The 16,995-nt window shown below is 30.5% G+C and overlaps 1 protein-coding gene across 2 annotated transcripts in view; it reads left to right on the top strand.

Moving 5' to 3' along the window:
* The window catches only part of nau (nautilus), a 29,549-nt gene that overhangs the window by 6,353 nt on the left and 6,201 nt on the right, over window positions 1-16,995 (top strand). For both annotated transcript variants that reach the window (XM_067267420.1, XM_067267419.1), the window contains exon 3: window positions 11,572-11,647. In XM_067267420.1, the coding sequence (XP_067123521.1) occupies window positions 11,572-11,647 (76 nt within the window). The remainder of the gene's footprint in view (window positions 1-11,571; window positions 11,648-16,995) is intronic.

The raw sequence follows: 16,995 nt of genomic DNA, 5'->3' as shown, positions 1-16,995 counted from the left end.
GTTTTTGATGAATAGAATTAATAATACAGTTGAATTATCTAGAAATTTGAATTCGATTGCTTTTCTTAAAATTTTGAAGTTCTACTTAAACGACATAATTTATCCATTAACCAACTGAAAACTTTATCGTTATCGAATTTATATAGGCCTATATCATAGAGCTATCAAACGTCAAAACAATTTCAAAATGAATCCCCGACTTGAATTATTTATATAAACTATTAAAAATTAAATTAGGTAATAAAAATTATATGAAAATATAAATGAACATTAAAATATGCATTATACTGCATAATTTACATAGACGCGTTAAAAAGTGTAACGCGTCTATCTAAATTATGCAGTATAATGCATAATGTACTGTACATAGAGGCGTATTCAAAATTACATTAAATTTTACGAATTTGCTCGAGATGCTTTTAAAATTTATTTTAATAATAAATTCCGAAGTTTTATTAAAGTAGAAATTCATTTAAAATAAAATAAAAATATTTCAGAAAAATTTATACGTTTAAACTGTTCTTTTAATTAAGTAGTTCAATAAAATAACGTGTTTTATTAAACGACTGTTAAAATAATTAGCCTAAATAAAATATTGTACTTGTTAAACATTTTTCTTACACTATTTTGTTAATTATATCGTAATTATTAAATAGTTAAGGAACTTTTATTTTCAATAAAATATTAAATATTAATATAATTTAAATGGTGTATGAACATTAGAGTAATACAATAGTATTTTATATACCTATGCCCTTCTCTGTAGTACCTTATCTGTCCAATCATCGTTTAGACAATCACATTTCTGACCAATCCTCATTAAGAAAGTATTTTTTCACCAATATTCTCACAGCTTGTTTAAGCCGATATCCGACTTAGGAATCGATAAGGCTTATTTAACTTTTTAGTGACTCGTTTCGTCATTCTCATCTTCCGAAATTATTATATTAAATTATAATACGTGATTAATTTCAATTGTAAATATCAGTCGATTAGAATAGATCTGTCTTAATATCATTTATTTTTAAACACTTATTCAATACTGTACTAAGGTATATTAATTTATATATCTAAGCTTACCGAGACGATTACCCCTTCTGAGAATATAAACTAATGAATTAAAAGCAGTTTGTGCAAAGTTATTGCAAGATTTTTTTGTCTGTCAGTTAAAAATATATATTTTTCTTTTTTAATAAGTAATTTATACGAACAGTTTATTGATTACAATATAAAAATTAATTATAATTATTTTATTTTTGGACTTTTTCTGATTCAATATTTTCTTTAAAATTTTTTATTTGCAATATTTTAGAAATTATTAATCTCAATAATAAATTAAACTTGCAAAACTTTTCGATACAAACCAAAATATCTATATCCTTTAAATTTAGTAAATTGCTTTAGGTAATTTGAAATAACTTTACCTAAACTTCAATCGCGCAGAAGGAAAAGAGGAAATTGAATTTGTTGTAACAAAACTTTTGCAATTAATATACATTAATAATTTAAGTTTTGCTTTAAATGAATGGCCGCGAGATTTAATCAGTCCGAAAGACATTTTGTTGATGATAAAACCGGAATTTGTTCCGCCACTTACACTAATTCGAATTTGATACTTCTCGACTGTCAAGTCCTTCCATCGAATTTTCACGCTTTGGAACCTAACAGACAATTTTTTGTTAAGATAAATGATCAAATCTTAAAATACTGATAACGTGCGGAGAAAAAACGTATAATTTATATTTTTTTACCCTTATTTTTAATTTGTTGAAATATAATTATTTTAAAAATCACAAAACTACTATAACGGTTTAATTTTTATATATATTTTAATAAAAATTCAAATATAATAAAATAAAAATTCATATTTTTATAAAATATAAATTCGAATTAGTATAATAAATAATAAAATAACATTTATTATAAAAGTTAATCATATACCGTATATAAATATATAAATTATACAGTATTCAAAAATAATTGTAATTGCATCTAAACAATTAATTTTCAGAAAAGATCATATAGAATAAATAAATCATTAAAAATTAAAAATGAGATCAGTTTACCGAATAATAAAGGAAATGAAGTATGCTCGTATTTATTATTATAACATACTTAATTGTTTTTGAATTTTTCATAAATATATTAATTAGGTTTTTCTTTAAAAAGGAATCGTTTTTAATTTATTTCATTTGTTAAGTAAAGAAATATTTCGCTCTAAAATAGATTTTTTCTAAATTAATATCTTCTAAAAAGCATATCAGTTTCAAAGAACGGTTCATAATATTTTGATTTATAACATTGTAGTTATTACAGACAAATTTTTATCGATAAAATTATTATTCAAACATTTCTTAGATTTGTCTATGAAAAGATTTTAAAATGTTTACAAAAGACGAATTTTACAAGATTGTAACAAAGATAAAAATAATAATAATAATGTTTAAGGCTTTATAACTCAAGAAGTTATCTAGAATATTGCGCTTGTTTTCCTTTTACTTTTAAAAAAAGTATTAAGAAAGCTATAATTATTTAGATTTAACTCGGATTAACTATAAAAATAAATTCTGCTTAAACATCTTAAGTTTATTTACATTCTTTCTCAAACAGGTTATCAATTTAATTACATTTTAAATGAATATGCTTTATTTAGAATGTTTAAATGACACGATTTTATCGATCGATGCCATTTATGAGAAATGAAATAAAATGAAAAATAAGAGTTTAGAAATTCTTATTTTTCATTTTATTTTTATAATTTTCTAGAAATTTCTCACATTTGATAAAGCTTGCTTAACTAAATGCCAAAACTAGATTGCCATATTTATACTCTTCGCATACATCACTTTTCTTTACATTAAAAAAAATAATTCTAGCAAAGGCTAAAGTTTATTGAATTCAAATTATTTTTGGAAAGCTGCTGCATTCGAGTATTCTTTTCTTCTTCTTCTTCTTCTTCTTCTTTAAACAAAAATAAGAACTTTATCTCTTCGAAACCTACTCGAATGATCGTTATAAATAGTCAAAAAATAGCGTTTTATGATACAGATATCGAAATTTTAATCATCGGTTTGTTGAAATTCATAGAATTTCTTACAAAAGTAGCATTAAGTTAATATTTTTTAAAATAAAGATTAGCATAAATAATGCTTAAATTTTAATCATATTTTTACAAGTTTTGATGCGAATATAGTTAATTATTTTGATTTAAAATCTTTAAATGTTGTACTACAAGATGAACTAAATTATGTAAACATCGATAACAATATATATTGAAACTAAAGTCAATCAGCGTAAACGTACTGTACAGTACAATCGACATGCAGATAAATACTTAGCCACAACATACCAATACGTTAATTATCGATATGATTAAGTAGGAAAAACTTTTTAATATTAATTTCTTAAAATAATAACAATCGCATTTTTCTCGAAATTAGGTTATTTTCAATGAATCGTTCAATGAATGTAAGTTTAAATAAGTCTTTAGAATAGAAAATATTTGCTTACGTTAATTTAATGATATGATAAACGATATTTTATGATGTTTACATTCATAAATGCAGACTAATCTTAGTTTTAAAAATATTTAGACTTTAAAGTTTGTTCTCATAAACTCTAAAAATAACAAGTCTTTTCTGAAATTACGTACGCCTTTCAATTTTCCTTTTTTTCATAAGTGCTTTACTATGTTTTCGAATTTTCGAAATGATGCCTTTGCGTATTCACTCCGAACTGAAATGTCCTTTGCACCAGGATGGAGTCCTTTACCGAGTGCCATTTAGCACTGAATACGACGTTTGAGAGCCCAGATCTTCCGGAAGAATCAATGGTAAACGTCTACCCTAGGCTTATTTTTTCGACTCAGCCTCGGACGATTCGGTATAAGGAACGCTCTCGTCTTTTCAAACTCGGAAGTCAGAATCCGAAAATACTCCTCGACCCGGTATCGTTGCCTACAAAATTAGAAGCGGGTCCCGAAATTACGCATTAAAAATAAGTCGAGTATCGTGAGTAATTATAACGGATACGACAAAAACACCTTAGTCTTCTTTCTCCTTTCTTTAATCTTCCTTTGATCTTCATCGTGGCTTCCATGCTACACTTTATACTATGCTTGGAAATCGTTGTTTTGTATTTAAGCACCACCATTCTGTGTTTCGATCCACGAGCCATACAAAACAGAATAAGTTTAAAATTAGTATATTTTTATTATCATAAGATTATTTTATTTTATTTATAAATAGATTTCCTTCCTAAACATATCAAATAAACTTTAGGTAAACTTTGTCGCCTGAAAAAAATATTTTTCTATGGACACTGATTCATAATTATGTTTACGATAAAAATATTAAGCTAAAGCGTTGTCGAATCTTTCGGTTTTGTGATAAGACTTAATAACGAAAAATATGTATATATACTTAAATGTACTTATTTTTATTATTTGATCTAAAAAATTAAATTTCAATTTTCGCTTTTCTAAATTTTGCATCACAATCAGATACTCGGAACGAAAATATTTCAGTTTATTTTATTAAGCAGACATTTTCGATTCTTTCCTTATTTATCTTCAAAATGAAACAGAAAGAATTACAAAAGAATTAAACTCGAAGTGCGAAATAAGTTAACGCCTTTTATTAGGCATGCACTAATGGATTTGGAGTAATATTTTATCAATTAATTTTGCGAGTTAATTATTTTCTTAATATTATTAACAAGCTAATTAGAAAATATTGCTCTCATGAAATATCTTAAGAGATTTGTTAATTTTTTTAAGAAAATTGTCTATTTAACATTCCGAGCATTGGTTAAACTCTCCAAAATTTGTATAGAACAAATACAGTGACAATATATAATTATAGCGTTACTGTACTATTTTAATAAAATGCAAACATGAATTCTTCAGCTATCTTCAATCAAACTATTTTATCTATTTTAACAAATCTGTCTTGAACGAAGACGAAAATTCTGCTCTCGAAATAGTAAATTTATTAAATAATAATAATTAACTCGATAATAATATTCAACAAGTTTTAATCAATTTGTTTAAATTAAAAGTAAGAAATAAACAAATTTTATAATAATAATAATAATAATATAGACAAAAAAATAACTTATTTAGTAAATAAAAATATATATATACAGCTTAAATATTAAAAAAAAAAAGAAACATTAAACAAACGAGACACTCTCGATGAATGAATTTAAAATGTTAACTATTATTAGCGAACGAATTTCTATCTTGGCTATTAGTGAAAAGCATTAAACGTGTATTGAACTTACTTATTTTGATTACGAGAACGTAAACAACTTTTTATTAAACAAATATTCGAGCAAAGTAAATTATATCCCGTAGAAATTGCTAACGAATAATCTTTTTTATTTAATTTCTTAGAACCATTTAAATTACATTACACTCATAATTGTTTAACGTATTTCATTTTTCTAGTTGGTTTATTTATTAACATAAAAACAGCATTTATTATAATAATCGCGAGGAAAGTCACATTTTCCATTTTGTTTCCTTATTGACGAGCGAATCTATATACTATGATGATAAATTTTTTTATCGTCATAGTATATAGATTCGCTCGATTTCTATTATTACTAGAGTGGTCGGTGCATCAAACTTAAGCCTATATAGTAGTGTACTGTACGAGGGAGTAAAGTTTTAAATTCGTAATATTTCCGGAAATGTCGCGATCGAACGGCGATGGAGAAAGAATAGACCGATTATAACGAATGATTACGAACAGTTCACTTGTATTAATTAGAAAAGAAAAACCTATTTAATGCAGACTACGTTTTATCAAATACGTATCTTATAATCCGAAAGCAACGTATTAATCAAATGATAGCAAGTTCCATTTTGCGGAACGTTAGGGAAGATAATAATTCCTTTAAAGTCGTCGTGACCACCTGTCCACGCCTCTCGTCAATTATCCTCCACAAAAGTCGTCCGGGGTAAAAGCATTATTAGGAGGGTGAGGAAATCTATCTAACATCTATTTGTTTTACCTATAACACTTCTACTGTTTATACTGTAGATGCAGGGTGCAACTTTAAGATTCTTGTCTTTGGCTAGAAAAATATGAAAAATATAAAATACGTATTATTTATGTAATTCATTTTCTATGTTTATAAAAAATTTAAATTATCATTTTGTAAAAAGATAATTTTCGTTACAAAATGAATTTGTTCAGGAAAGTAGACATTTTTGCAAAATACTACTTTTCGCATTATTAAATTTTAAAAAAAATCTGATAAAAATATAAATATCCATAATATTTTTCGAGTATTTATAAAAGGAAACCTTCGGCCATAAAATTGTCATTTTGAAGTTGTTTAAAAGTTCTAAAAATGGTATAACGATTATCTCCGCAACTTTAATTAGTCGCGGAGATAGTTAATTAATTGACCGCGAAAAACTTACGAAACAAAGAGATACAGTTTGTTTAAATGAATCACAACTAAATCTTTCTAGAACCTTCGGTTAGATTTATTTTGACGTTTCTCTATTGTATGTTTATTTACAAGAATATTTTATAGACGAATGAAAATTTTATTTTAAAGCTTAAAAATCCATTTCTCTTCGGTGCAAAAATAAGAGAAGAAAGTCAATTTAAACTGTCGCAATGATACAAATAACGTTCGTTGGAATATTATTGAATTGCTAATAAATATTAAAACATTACTAATGAAATATTAACTGCAACAATAATTAAATTAGTTATTTTGTTCAATACAGAAAATACAATTTTACTGATTATTCCAGTTTTTATAAATTTATAAAAATACACAGAAATAATTTTTCTATATTTATTAGCAATTCGGCAGCATGTGCCATATCATGTGTTAATCATGCTTATATTAGCAAAAGTATTCAAATAAATATAATTATTGCTATTAATTAAAGAATTAACGTAATCATTAATATTGTATGACGACCTTTTATATCAATTATTTTTCTTATTGGCCGTGATGTGTATTCTATTAATTTATTAATATTTATTTCAATTTTATCAATTTTTTCCACTATTCTCTTGACTTCATTTTCGGCATTACTGTGCTTTTAATTTCATATTTTTAATATTTCTAACTCTTGCCATAAATCTATTTTTTTCTATAGGATTGATGTAGGACGACTGAGAAGATATTTTTATAACTTTTAGAATATTGTGACATACTTATCTTTTTCAGTTATTCTTGAACAATTTTTATAAAATACAGTATGATCTTGTTTTACGCAGGTGTTGCGTGTCAGTAAGTCCCGCGTGAATTTGTGTTTCATTCCAAATAGTCTTAGATGTTGCCTAGACACTTATAAAACCACGTATAATTAATAAAACACAGTTAAAACGTTTTTATATTTTTTCTATAATAACTACCACGTTAGTTCGTTGTTTATGAATATAAAGAGCAAAAATATAATTATACCCATCAAGTATACTATTTGAGAAAAATACAAGTAAACCAGAGTGTTCATCACAATGAGCGGAACTCGATAGTTCTCCGTGTTCGCAATGTTAGAAGCTGAATAAGCGCAGTTTTCTGACTTAAGAATCAAATTCAGTAGCATTAGAAGTGGGTTAACCTAATTATTTGCCATCAGCATATATGAATTCCATGTAAGACAAATCTGTAATGAAGTTGAATTCTTAACTTTTAGTATATGTGATAGATTCAAATCTTACAAAATATTAAAGTAAACAATTATGTCTATATTTCTAGGAATAATTACTAAATTTTCTATTCCATCATAGACATAAAACTCGAAATTATAACCGATCTCTCTCTATTGGCCTGAAGAATATTTCTCTTTAATGCTCCATCCTTATAAAAATCAGTGAAATTCATTCACACATTGCCAAAACTCACAAGAATATTTGCATATTTTTTTGAAAATTACCAAATTCTCCTTATGTTCGTTTAATCTAAATAGTTTTCCCTGATAATTTGAGTATTCTACCCAAATTTTATTGTTCTTTTTCAATTTGTACATCAAGATCCACATTTTTAATTAACTGTTTTAATAAGCAAAACAACTTATCTTTGAATTCAGTTTAATCACTTAGACTTTTATGTCCTCTCATTTTGAGTTTTCTAACTATTAATTTATTACAAAATTAAAAGAATTTTCAATTTTTAATTATATATTTTTACAAAGTTTATGTATAAATGCAAAGTTTCTACTCTATTAACCTTTCCATTTTATTTAAATTTGTGTTTATTAATACAATCTAATAATAATTTTTATTTTTATGATGTAGGCTACTAAATTATGCTCACAAATGAATCGTCGTTTTATTTATTATATGCAAAATCTCTAATATTTAGTCGATAAATATACATATAAGATTTTGAACGATTCCTTTTTATTTCACCAAGACGATCCCAGAAGTTTAAAGTGAATATTTTAAGAGTTAATAAATTTTATACTGTCAGAGCTTCGACCATAAATTATTGAAATCGAGAAGGTCAACGACTAAATAAAAGAAAGTTGAATTAAGAGCGTTACTAAAAATTTTTGACGCGTTAAATTTATCAACTCGTATAAATTATAAGACTTCGAGTCTGTTTATAATAAAAGGCCTAGATTCGACTTTGTGTTGGCCTAAACATAAAATATATTTTAAAACGTAATTCTTTATTTTAGCTCAGGTTATCGTCGCGAGAACCCAAAGAAAATCCGAGTGAACGTCACGCCGGCGGAATTTTAATATGCAGTATCGAATTTTATAAGTTTAGCAATGTTTGTTTTTATTTTACACTTTTTAGCAAAGTCGGTGGCAAAAAGACGTAAAATAGTTTTTCGCGTAACTTTACGCTTTGGTGATCGTCGAAATTTAATTTTTGTATTCCTTGGAATCGTATTGGAATAGGCCTAATGAATAAGCCTTTCGGCTAATTTGTAACTAAAAGAGTGACCTAAACTCGAACAGATGCGTCCAACGACACGTCCGATTATGCGATCTTATAAATGAGCAATTATATACATTTCGTGAAAATCTATTTATTTATTTATTATCTATTTTTCGAAATTATATGCATATATTTTATATTTAAGAAAATATTAGTTCTATTTAGCTTGTAGAGATATTATAACTATAAAATGAAGTAAAAGATAAAAAAAGCCAAGGATTATTAGTTAGAACAATTTATTCAATAGGAAAATAATTGTATAAAATATTTACTATTCAAGCTGAAGACGAAATTTAATTTAATTCGTCACAATGCAATCTTAAAAATTTGGAAAAATCGGATTATTTTCGATTCTAAGTTATATTTATTTTTTGAATGAAAGATTTGATTTCGTATTTGTTAAAAGGAAATTCATTGAATTTCGCGATACTGAAAAATTGTTAGAATACAGACATATTTTCGGAAAATTAACTTGCCAAACAGTCCAAAATGTTCCGTTAGAAGAAAAGCAATAGGTGACTATCAGACTATAATGTCGGACGATTAGACTATTCGTCCGACATTCCTTCGATGACGTTTGAACATCGTCAGAGAAGAAGAATCGGATTCCAGTCAACATCAAGCATTGTTTCTCTCTTTCTCCATCTCAATTTTTCATTATTTGGACTAGAATGAATAGGAAAGAGTGTAGTATAGCTCTTTTTATTTTAAACATTTATTTTACTTAGTTACACCGCATGAATGCAACCAGGTAAAATAAATGTTTCAAATAAAATAATAAATAGTAAAAAATAATTCATCTGGAATGGGAGTGGAGGGTCCTGTTTCCTCGTCTGACTGACCGGTGATTTTCGTTTCTTTCGTTTATTGATAAAGCGCTTTCTGGTTCCGACATTCGGTTGTCGTTAGAGGAGAAGAGCAAATTCCTTATTACGATATTGTAGAGAGCGAAAAGAACAATGGCAAGGTTCTAGTTCGAAGGAAAAACAGAGAGACAAATTCGAATCGGGAGATTGTCAGGCGTCGTCTCTTTATTTTATCCATAAACAAGGCGGGGAGAAAAAACACTACCGTCAGAAAGCGGACACGGACGCGTCACGTCCGTCGGTCGACGTCGTTACTCAAAGGGCATTATCGGGCAGAGAGAGGTCGCGGGTCGCTCTGCCCGCGGAAGAAGTCGCGGGCGGAGGGCCAATAGGAGGCGACGGAGTGCGTCTGCGAGACGTCATCCTCGAACCCTTATCGACCACTTTCAACACGCACTTAGCCGTCGGTCGGACGCGTGACGGGTGCCCCCCCCCCGATGGCCCGACCCGCCTTTATTGCCCGGTCGCGCGGTCCGTCTGACTTCTCTATAACGAGGTCGGAATTTCTCGTCGTCGAACGACTTTTCGTAGAACGTGAGAAAGCGCAGAGCGAAAGAGAGAGACAGTAGCTAATTCGGGCGGAAGTGGCGGACGAGGGGAGGAAGGCGGTCTCGGCTACGGCAATATGTTTCTCGTCAATCTGATGTATGGAGACTCCCGCGAGTAATTGCCCCGTACTCCGCTTTTAAAGACGGAAAATTGGTCCGTTGGGAGGAACCTCGAGGAAAACTTAATGGACGAGTTCGCCGTTCGTCTCTTTGAACCGAGCCGTCCCTAAACCGCGGTTCCGAAGATCTAGTGGCACTCTCTAACGCCTCCGAAAAACGATCTCGGTCCTCCGCCTCCTTCCCAAATCCCCGAAGAAGCCCAAAGAACGTCGAGGTGGACGAAAAGTCAAGAGGAAGTTTTCTTAAGACTCTCCTTTATTTGTTTTTGACGCGCGAGAATCTAGATCTAACGAAAACTAAGCCGAATTGTTGCATTATTTTTATTGTCATTAATCACCCGTGCTTTTGTTTGAGCTGCCAAACGGGCATTGAGATTCCCCGACTGACGCGTCCCCCTCTTTCTTTTCTCTTCGTTCGACGACAGAAAAATATACTATTTTTTCTATACGAATGTTTCTCGTGCCTTGTTCCTCGTCGCACGCTTTAAGTGTCGCTCTCGAATCTACCCAAACAATTTCGGAATCCTTCTTCCTCCGGTCACACTAACTTCCGATATCGAAATTAAATTAAAAAACAAAGAATACGTGACGGATCTTTGACAATTATTACGGGAGGTGGACGTTTTCCGTCCAAGGATCGTAAAAGTTAACTCCGAACAGGCAGACGCGTCTCAGCAAATGCCGCGAATTAAAAAGTGAAAATTGCGCCGGGAGTAACGCCTATAAACAGTTACTATTGGTATTTTACTTATATCGCCGACCAATCGTCGTTCGAGACGCGCGTCACGTGCCCTGCGGTCGACATCGGTCGGAAGCTACGGAAACGTTTTTCATCGCGTGCTTAGGTTATCAAAACGACCCGTCATAAACCACTTAATAGGTCGAGGAGACGGACCGACCCCGTCTTCTGGATAACGTCTCTATTCTCTCTCCGTTATTATTAACCGGCCGTTCTCAAATTTACTAATTTTGCCTCCGACGTCCCTTTACGCGATTTCGACCACGACAAAATTAGAGACGTTCTCGCCAATATCTCTCGTCTAACGAACGATGACGAGAGGTTTATTTTTCTTAAATAAGAATAAAACACTAATAACTGCCGTTTTGTTTTTTCAGGCCGCCAACAGTCCGCCGTATTTAGCGGATCGCCTTCATCACTACGATTCTCATAACAATTACGCACCGATCAACGGTAAGTTTCCCCTCCTGGCAGGAAGAATAGAAGCGGTCGCGAGCGATACGCGAGCGAATTTTTCGAGAGGTTCTTTGGCTTGGTTTTTGCCGACCGACAACGTCCGTCTGTTCGTTCAACAACATTATCTGGATATCCATCTGAGGAGACGTCTCTTATTGTGAGCGATCTCGTTGCATCTTATCTCCTTTCTCTGCCTGCCACTATCTTTCTCATCTCCACTTCTTTCCTAAATATAACCGAGTTTTTCTTCTTTCCTCTTTCCTACTTTATATTTAAAGTAAGCTCTTATTTTAGAGAAAACTCTTCTCCCCCTTAGAATAAGCAAAAGTTCCATTGAAAATTAATGAATGAGTTTTCAAAGGACCATCGGAAAGTTCCCGTGATTTTCGGGTTTTTAAGCCGCGTCGAAAAAAATAAGGGAGATTAAATGTACGATTATTTTTGCGAAGAAGAATTCGAACGATTATTAAATTTATTCATTCAATGTTAAGCTATTTTCGTTAAAATTTACGGTCTCTCGCTTGGGTTCTATGTCCCGGTAGAGATTTTAACTCTTTCTCGTCTAGACCGGAGGACTAGAAGACGAGAAGACCAATTTGCACGTGGGACTCGGTAGACGCGATTGCACGCTTCCGTGCGCGTCAAAGGTTCCGACTATCCGAACTATGAAGAGAAATATGCCACGGTTGGTCTCCGCTTTCGTAAAAACGCGGTCGGGTTGGGGATAGTCTCCCGCCTTCCGTGGGTTTACCCCCCTCGGGTCTGTGTGTCTCCGTCGACTCCCCTACGGCGAAACCCTCTTTCACTCGTTAACCGAGTAAAAGTCTCACAAACGAAGTTTGTTTATCTTCTGAAAAAATGTGGAGACTTTCCAACGGGCACAAACGCTCTTTCTTTCTTCTCGCTTCGGTTCCGCTCTCTTAGATTACCTGAAATATCGATAGGTGATCGTTCCCACGCGCTCTCTACTAATATAGAAAGCATTAGGCCCGGGGATCGATTCCCATCCACTATAATATAAAAAGGCGTCGATTTCATTATCGTCTTTTGTGCAACGCCCAAAATGAAAATGTAAAAGTAGAATAGAAGGTGGCGTTGCCTTCGAAGGACCGTCGGTCGGTCGCGGTTCGAAAACTCTTCTCTTCTATTAATAGGTTTGACATAGATTTGTTTATTATAAATAGTCGAAAGTAACTTAAGATCGAAGAGACGACGACTTTCTTTTTCCTCTTATTTTATTGGCTACTAGCTAACAATTTGTGATTAGCTGAAATGAACGTGCTCCCTAATTATTAAGAGGCGCGAATTCTCCAATTAATTCGCTAAAGTTTTAGAAAAATAAACACCGAAACGGTAGAAAATTAAATTTTCGTGCAGCTTAAATAATAATGAAGTTTCCATAGAAGTATTTCACGGAACCGCTTCGTACCACTGTGCTTCTTACAGATTTAACAGAAACGTTTTAATTCTAGGCCTATAGATTGAAGGACACCGTTTTACAAAGGACTTTTTAAATTAATTAAAGAGTAGTTAACGAAGCAAACATTTTTTTTCCTCTCTCTCTCTCTCTCTCTCTCTCTCTTTTCTTTTCTTTTCTAGCCTTTAAATGTAGAAAGTCTGATAAATAATATCGTTTGGATATACGAGTACCACGAATATACTTTTATAATGGAAGTAGGCCTATCGAATCGTCCGAAACCTTCTACAGAACTTTCTAGGAAATACAATTAACGAGCTGGGCGGTAAACGAAAGCAAAGGCGATAAACATTTACTTGTTTTAAATTAAGTTTATATTTTTGAGAAGATTAAATATTTCTTTCGTAGGCCTTTGTCGAGCGATAAACTATTAGAAGAGTCAGTTTAGAATATCAGTTACCCTATCAAAACAAGATAGATGATATTCAATTCTTGGTATATATTACTTAACGATCGCATAGATTGCTAAGAAAGGTTCTTGTCGTTGCTTAAAAACTAAATTTTGTGTTATAACAGCGATAAGTTCATGACATTATCTGGCTAGTTTCATGCGTTAAGACTTCGTGCAGGCCTATGTAAAAATGTATCGAAATTTTCGTTATTTGGACGACGCCATCGATCATTTATTGTTTTTATGGAAAGAAAAATACTTCCTTATTCTTTAATTAAATATTTTGAAGTTATATTTCCTGCACATTAGGCTAAACATATTTTTTCTTCATTTCATTTAAGTGAAAAAACAAAGATAATATTTATTTTCTATTCAAAAACTTGCAATTTTGAAACAATAAATGTCAAATAATTAATAAAATTGAGACAATTGTATATCTATGAATAACGCTTAGGCAGCGAGCATGAAATAAAATTCAAAAGTTCATCTTTATTTTTCCAACCATTCCATTAATATTTGAAGAGAAAATAAATTTTGAAGGTGAGAACGATCTTGCCAATTCTCCAGATTTAATGATTTCTTTTAATACGTTTATCATAATTAAATAAGACATTTTATAGCCCGAACTCGATATGTTAAAAATATTTTCGAATGGAACGTTACGTAGATTTTAAATCTAAATTATAAGCAAAATTATTATTATTATTTTCATTATTGAGAATTCGTTTCGATAATTTGAATCTATTAAATATTGCGCAGATTCCATACTTTAGACTGTATATGTTAAAACTAATAATTGCTTGTACTTACAAAAATGAAAAAATAATATTTTTCTCCTTGTAACTAAGGATTCGTCATTCATCTCACAATTTAAAAATTTATTTAAATCCCTAGAGGTTACTTCTAAAAGTATCTGACCGCGAATAAGTTATTTTTTGAGTATTTAATCATCTGTAAAGGAAAAATATATCAATTACGATTGATAATATTTTCAAAATTATTCATCAGAGACCTTATATTTATAAATAAAAATCGAAAAGATAGGAATATCCGCCGAGGTCCTCGCGACTCTTTTTCTATCCTATTTATTCTAAAATAAAAATAAGTAATAAAAAAGTTAACAAGTTTTCAAAAGTACTGTACAGCACATACACTTTTTAAGTGCTAAAGTGCTGTTTAGTAGTCAGTTAAAAATATAAACAGTTTTATGGTAACAAAATAAATCCAAAAATTAACTGTTTAATGAAATATTTTAAAACGTATTTCTTACAATCGCAATTTATTCGTTCTAAATTTATAAATATAAGTATTAGTTTATCAGTTTTACTTTTTTAAATCTATAAACGCGTTTAGAAATTGTTGAATTTGAATTCCATGACAATCCATAAATGCGTTATTCTTTTGATTTTGATAACGTTACGAAACTGTGCGAAATTGTTCCTATCGCTGTTTGAAATTTTACAATTCGTAAATTAAAATTAAAGAATAAAAGTAATTTTACTTTATTTAAATAAACAAATACATCGTTTTTAAGTTTATCAATTTAAACTTTCTGCATTCCTCTCACTTTTTCTCAAATATTTCGGATAGGTTTTTGATTCTGTTTTGTATCGCTTTATTTTCTTCCTCAGTTATTGTATTTATTAGTAGACAGTCCGAATAGAACGAATTAAAACAAATAAGAGATCGGAACTGGAGTATTGATATTTCGTAAAAATAGTTTTAAAATCTTCCTTTTTATATAGAAATGGAAGTGGTTATGGAATAGATAGGGGTTACGGAATCCTAGGAAATTATTCCTGTTTTGTGCTTCAATCTCTTATTGACCGTGAATTGATATAAAAGACAAAAAATTTTCCTCGTGACTGAAACTTTGTCAGATATGTCTTTTATTAATGATAAATTTTCAATTGTTTTCCACTTCAAAGGCTTTCATCGACGTTTCAAATAATGCAATAAAATTTTTGTGTTAGTGTCAAAATATGTTTGTATTACTTAAGTAAATACGAAATGGTCACGGAAGAGTTTATGAACCACTTAACCTCGTAAATACTCTATATCCCCTCCCAATTAAAATGTCTATTAGAGGATATGATAGTGCGAAGAACACATCTAAAATGGCCCGTCTACACCTTTGTCCACAAAATATATAGTCCATTAGTTGAGGACTACGAGTCCGCGTCTTTGTCCTCACTAGCTAATGATGATATGAAGTGTGTTGTAGTGCTAAGTTCTGTAAAGACTTTAGAGTCGAAACATGTGTTCAGTGTGTGCGCTGTGAGATGTGGGCTCATGAAAAATGTGCTGAACGTTAGCTACGTTTGTGATCTATGTAAATAAGAGTGCCCTTTGAAATAATAGTTACTTGTATTCCATATTCTCCTCCTTATACCATAACCCAACCTTTTATGTTTGTTTACTTTTTTTCTGTACAAATGTACAGAAAAAAAGTAGAACTTTTGCTTATTATATAATAAATACCATTAAAATTCCTATAAGCCTTATAAGAAGTACTTATTTCACGTATATACCGTTAAACTTATTTCTATAATACAAAATGGAATTCCATAACCACCACCTTTTCTCTAAATAAATCGAGCAGCTGACGAAATAAAGGAGAAATTAAAGAACTTTTTTCCTTTAATTTAATTTAATTTAATACATTAAGAAAATGAAATATGGATAAATTCCTTTGAATAATCGAACGTATTTTTATTTAACGCTCTGATTATCTTGCTTATCCGGCACAAAATTATTAAAAATGGCAAGAAAACTCTATATTAAACTCCATATTATATTAGTCAGATAAAAATTTACAAATCTTACACAACTTGCTGTTTAAGTTAACAAATTTTTGGAAGTAAATACTGTTTTATCTATATACTGTAGATAGTCTGTCTCGTTAAAACCGGTTGTTAGGGTTCTTCGAGATTTAGTGTATCCGTTATTGACAGGAAGGCCTCATAAGTTTCTATTTATAGATCAATTTCCTGCCGAAGGCCTTCTATTTGTCAGTTACATCATTTTGAATTTCGAATATATTTATTTATTTTCTTTGCCGACTACTATTCGTTTCACTTCTCCATGTGTGAATTCGTATTGTGGATTCGCAAAAAGAATCTAGTATTCGTGAAAATGGTATCAAAAATACTATGATTGCTTCCTTTTCCAAACTTAATTGTATTGTAAAGTGACTCTTTGTTTTGTAGACTTTGCCAATAAAAGCAGCCAGTACTTGTATTCCGTGAAATTTACTATGCTACTAGATGTAAATGAATCTTATTATTAACGAAAATACTAGAAAATAAGTTTTTTTGGTGAAACGCATTACGGAAGATCTCTAATTCACTATAGGATATAGGCCTATAATCTGTTCACGAAAATTTTTGGCTCATTATCCAAGGTCCTTCTCAATGGGATGGAACGATTCGATTTTTCTCGTAAGATCGACACGAAAAGCCACCGGGTACAAATAAT

This window comes from Centruroides vittatus, unplaced genomic scaffold (assembly GCF_030686945.1).
Source record: "Centruroides vittatus isolate TY-2023 unplaced genomic scaffold, ASM3068694v2 contig_301, whole genome shotgun sequence".
Classification (NCBI taxonomy): domain Eukaryota; kingdom Metazoa; phylum Arthropoda; class Arachnida; order Scorpiones; family Buthidae; genus Centruroides; species Centruroides vittatus.
Note: the sequence above shows the minus strand (reverse complement) of the source record. Positions and strands in the feature narration are given on the sequence as shown.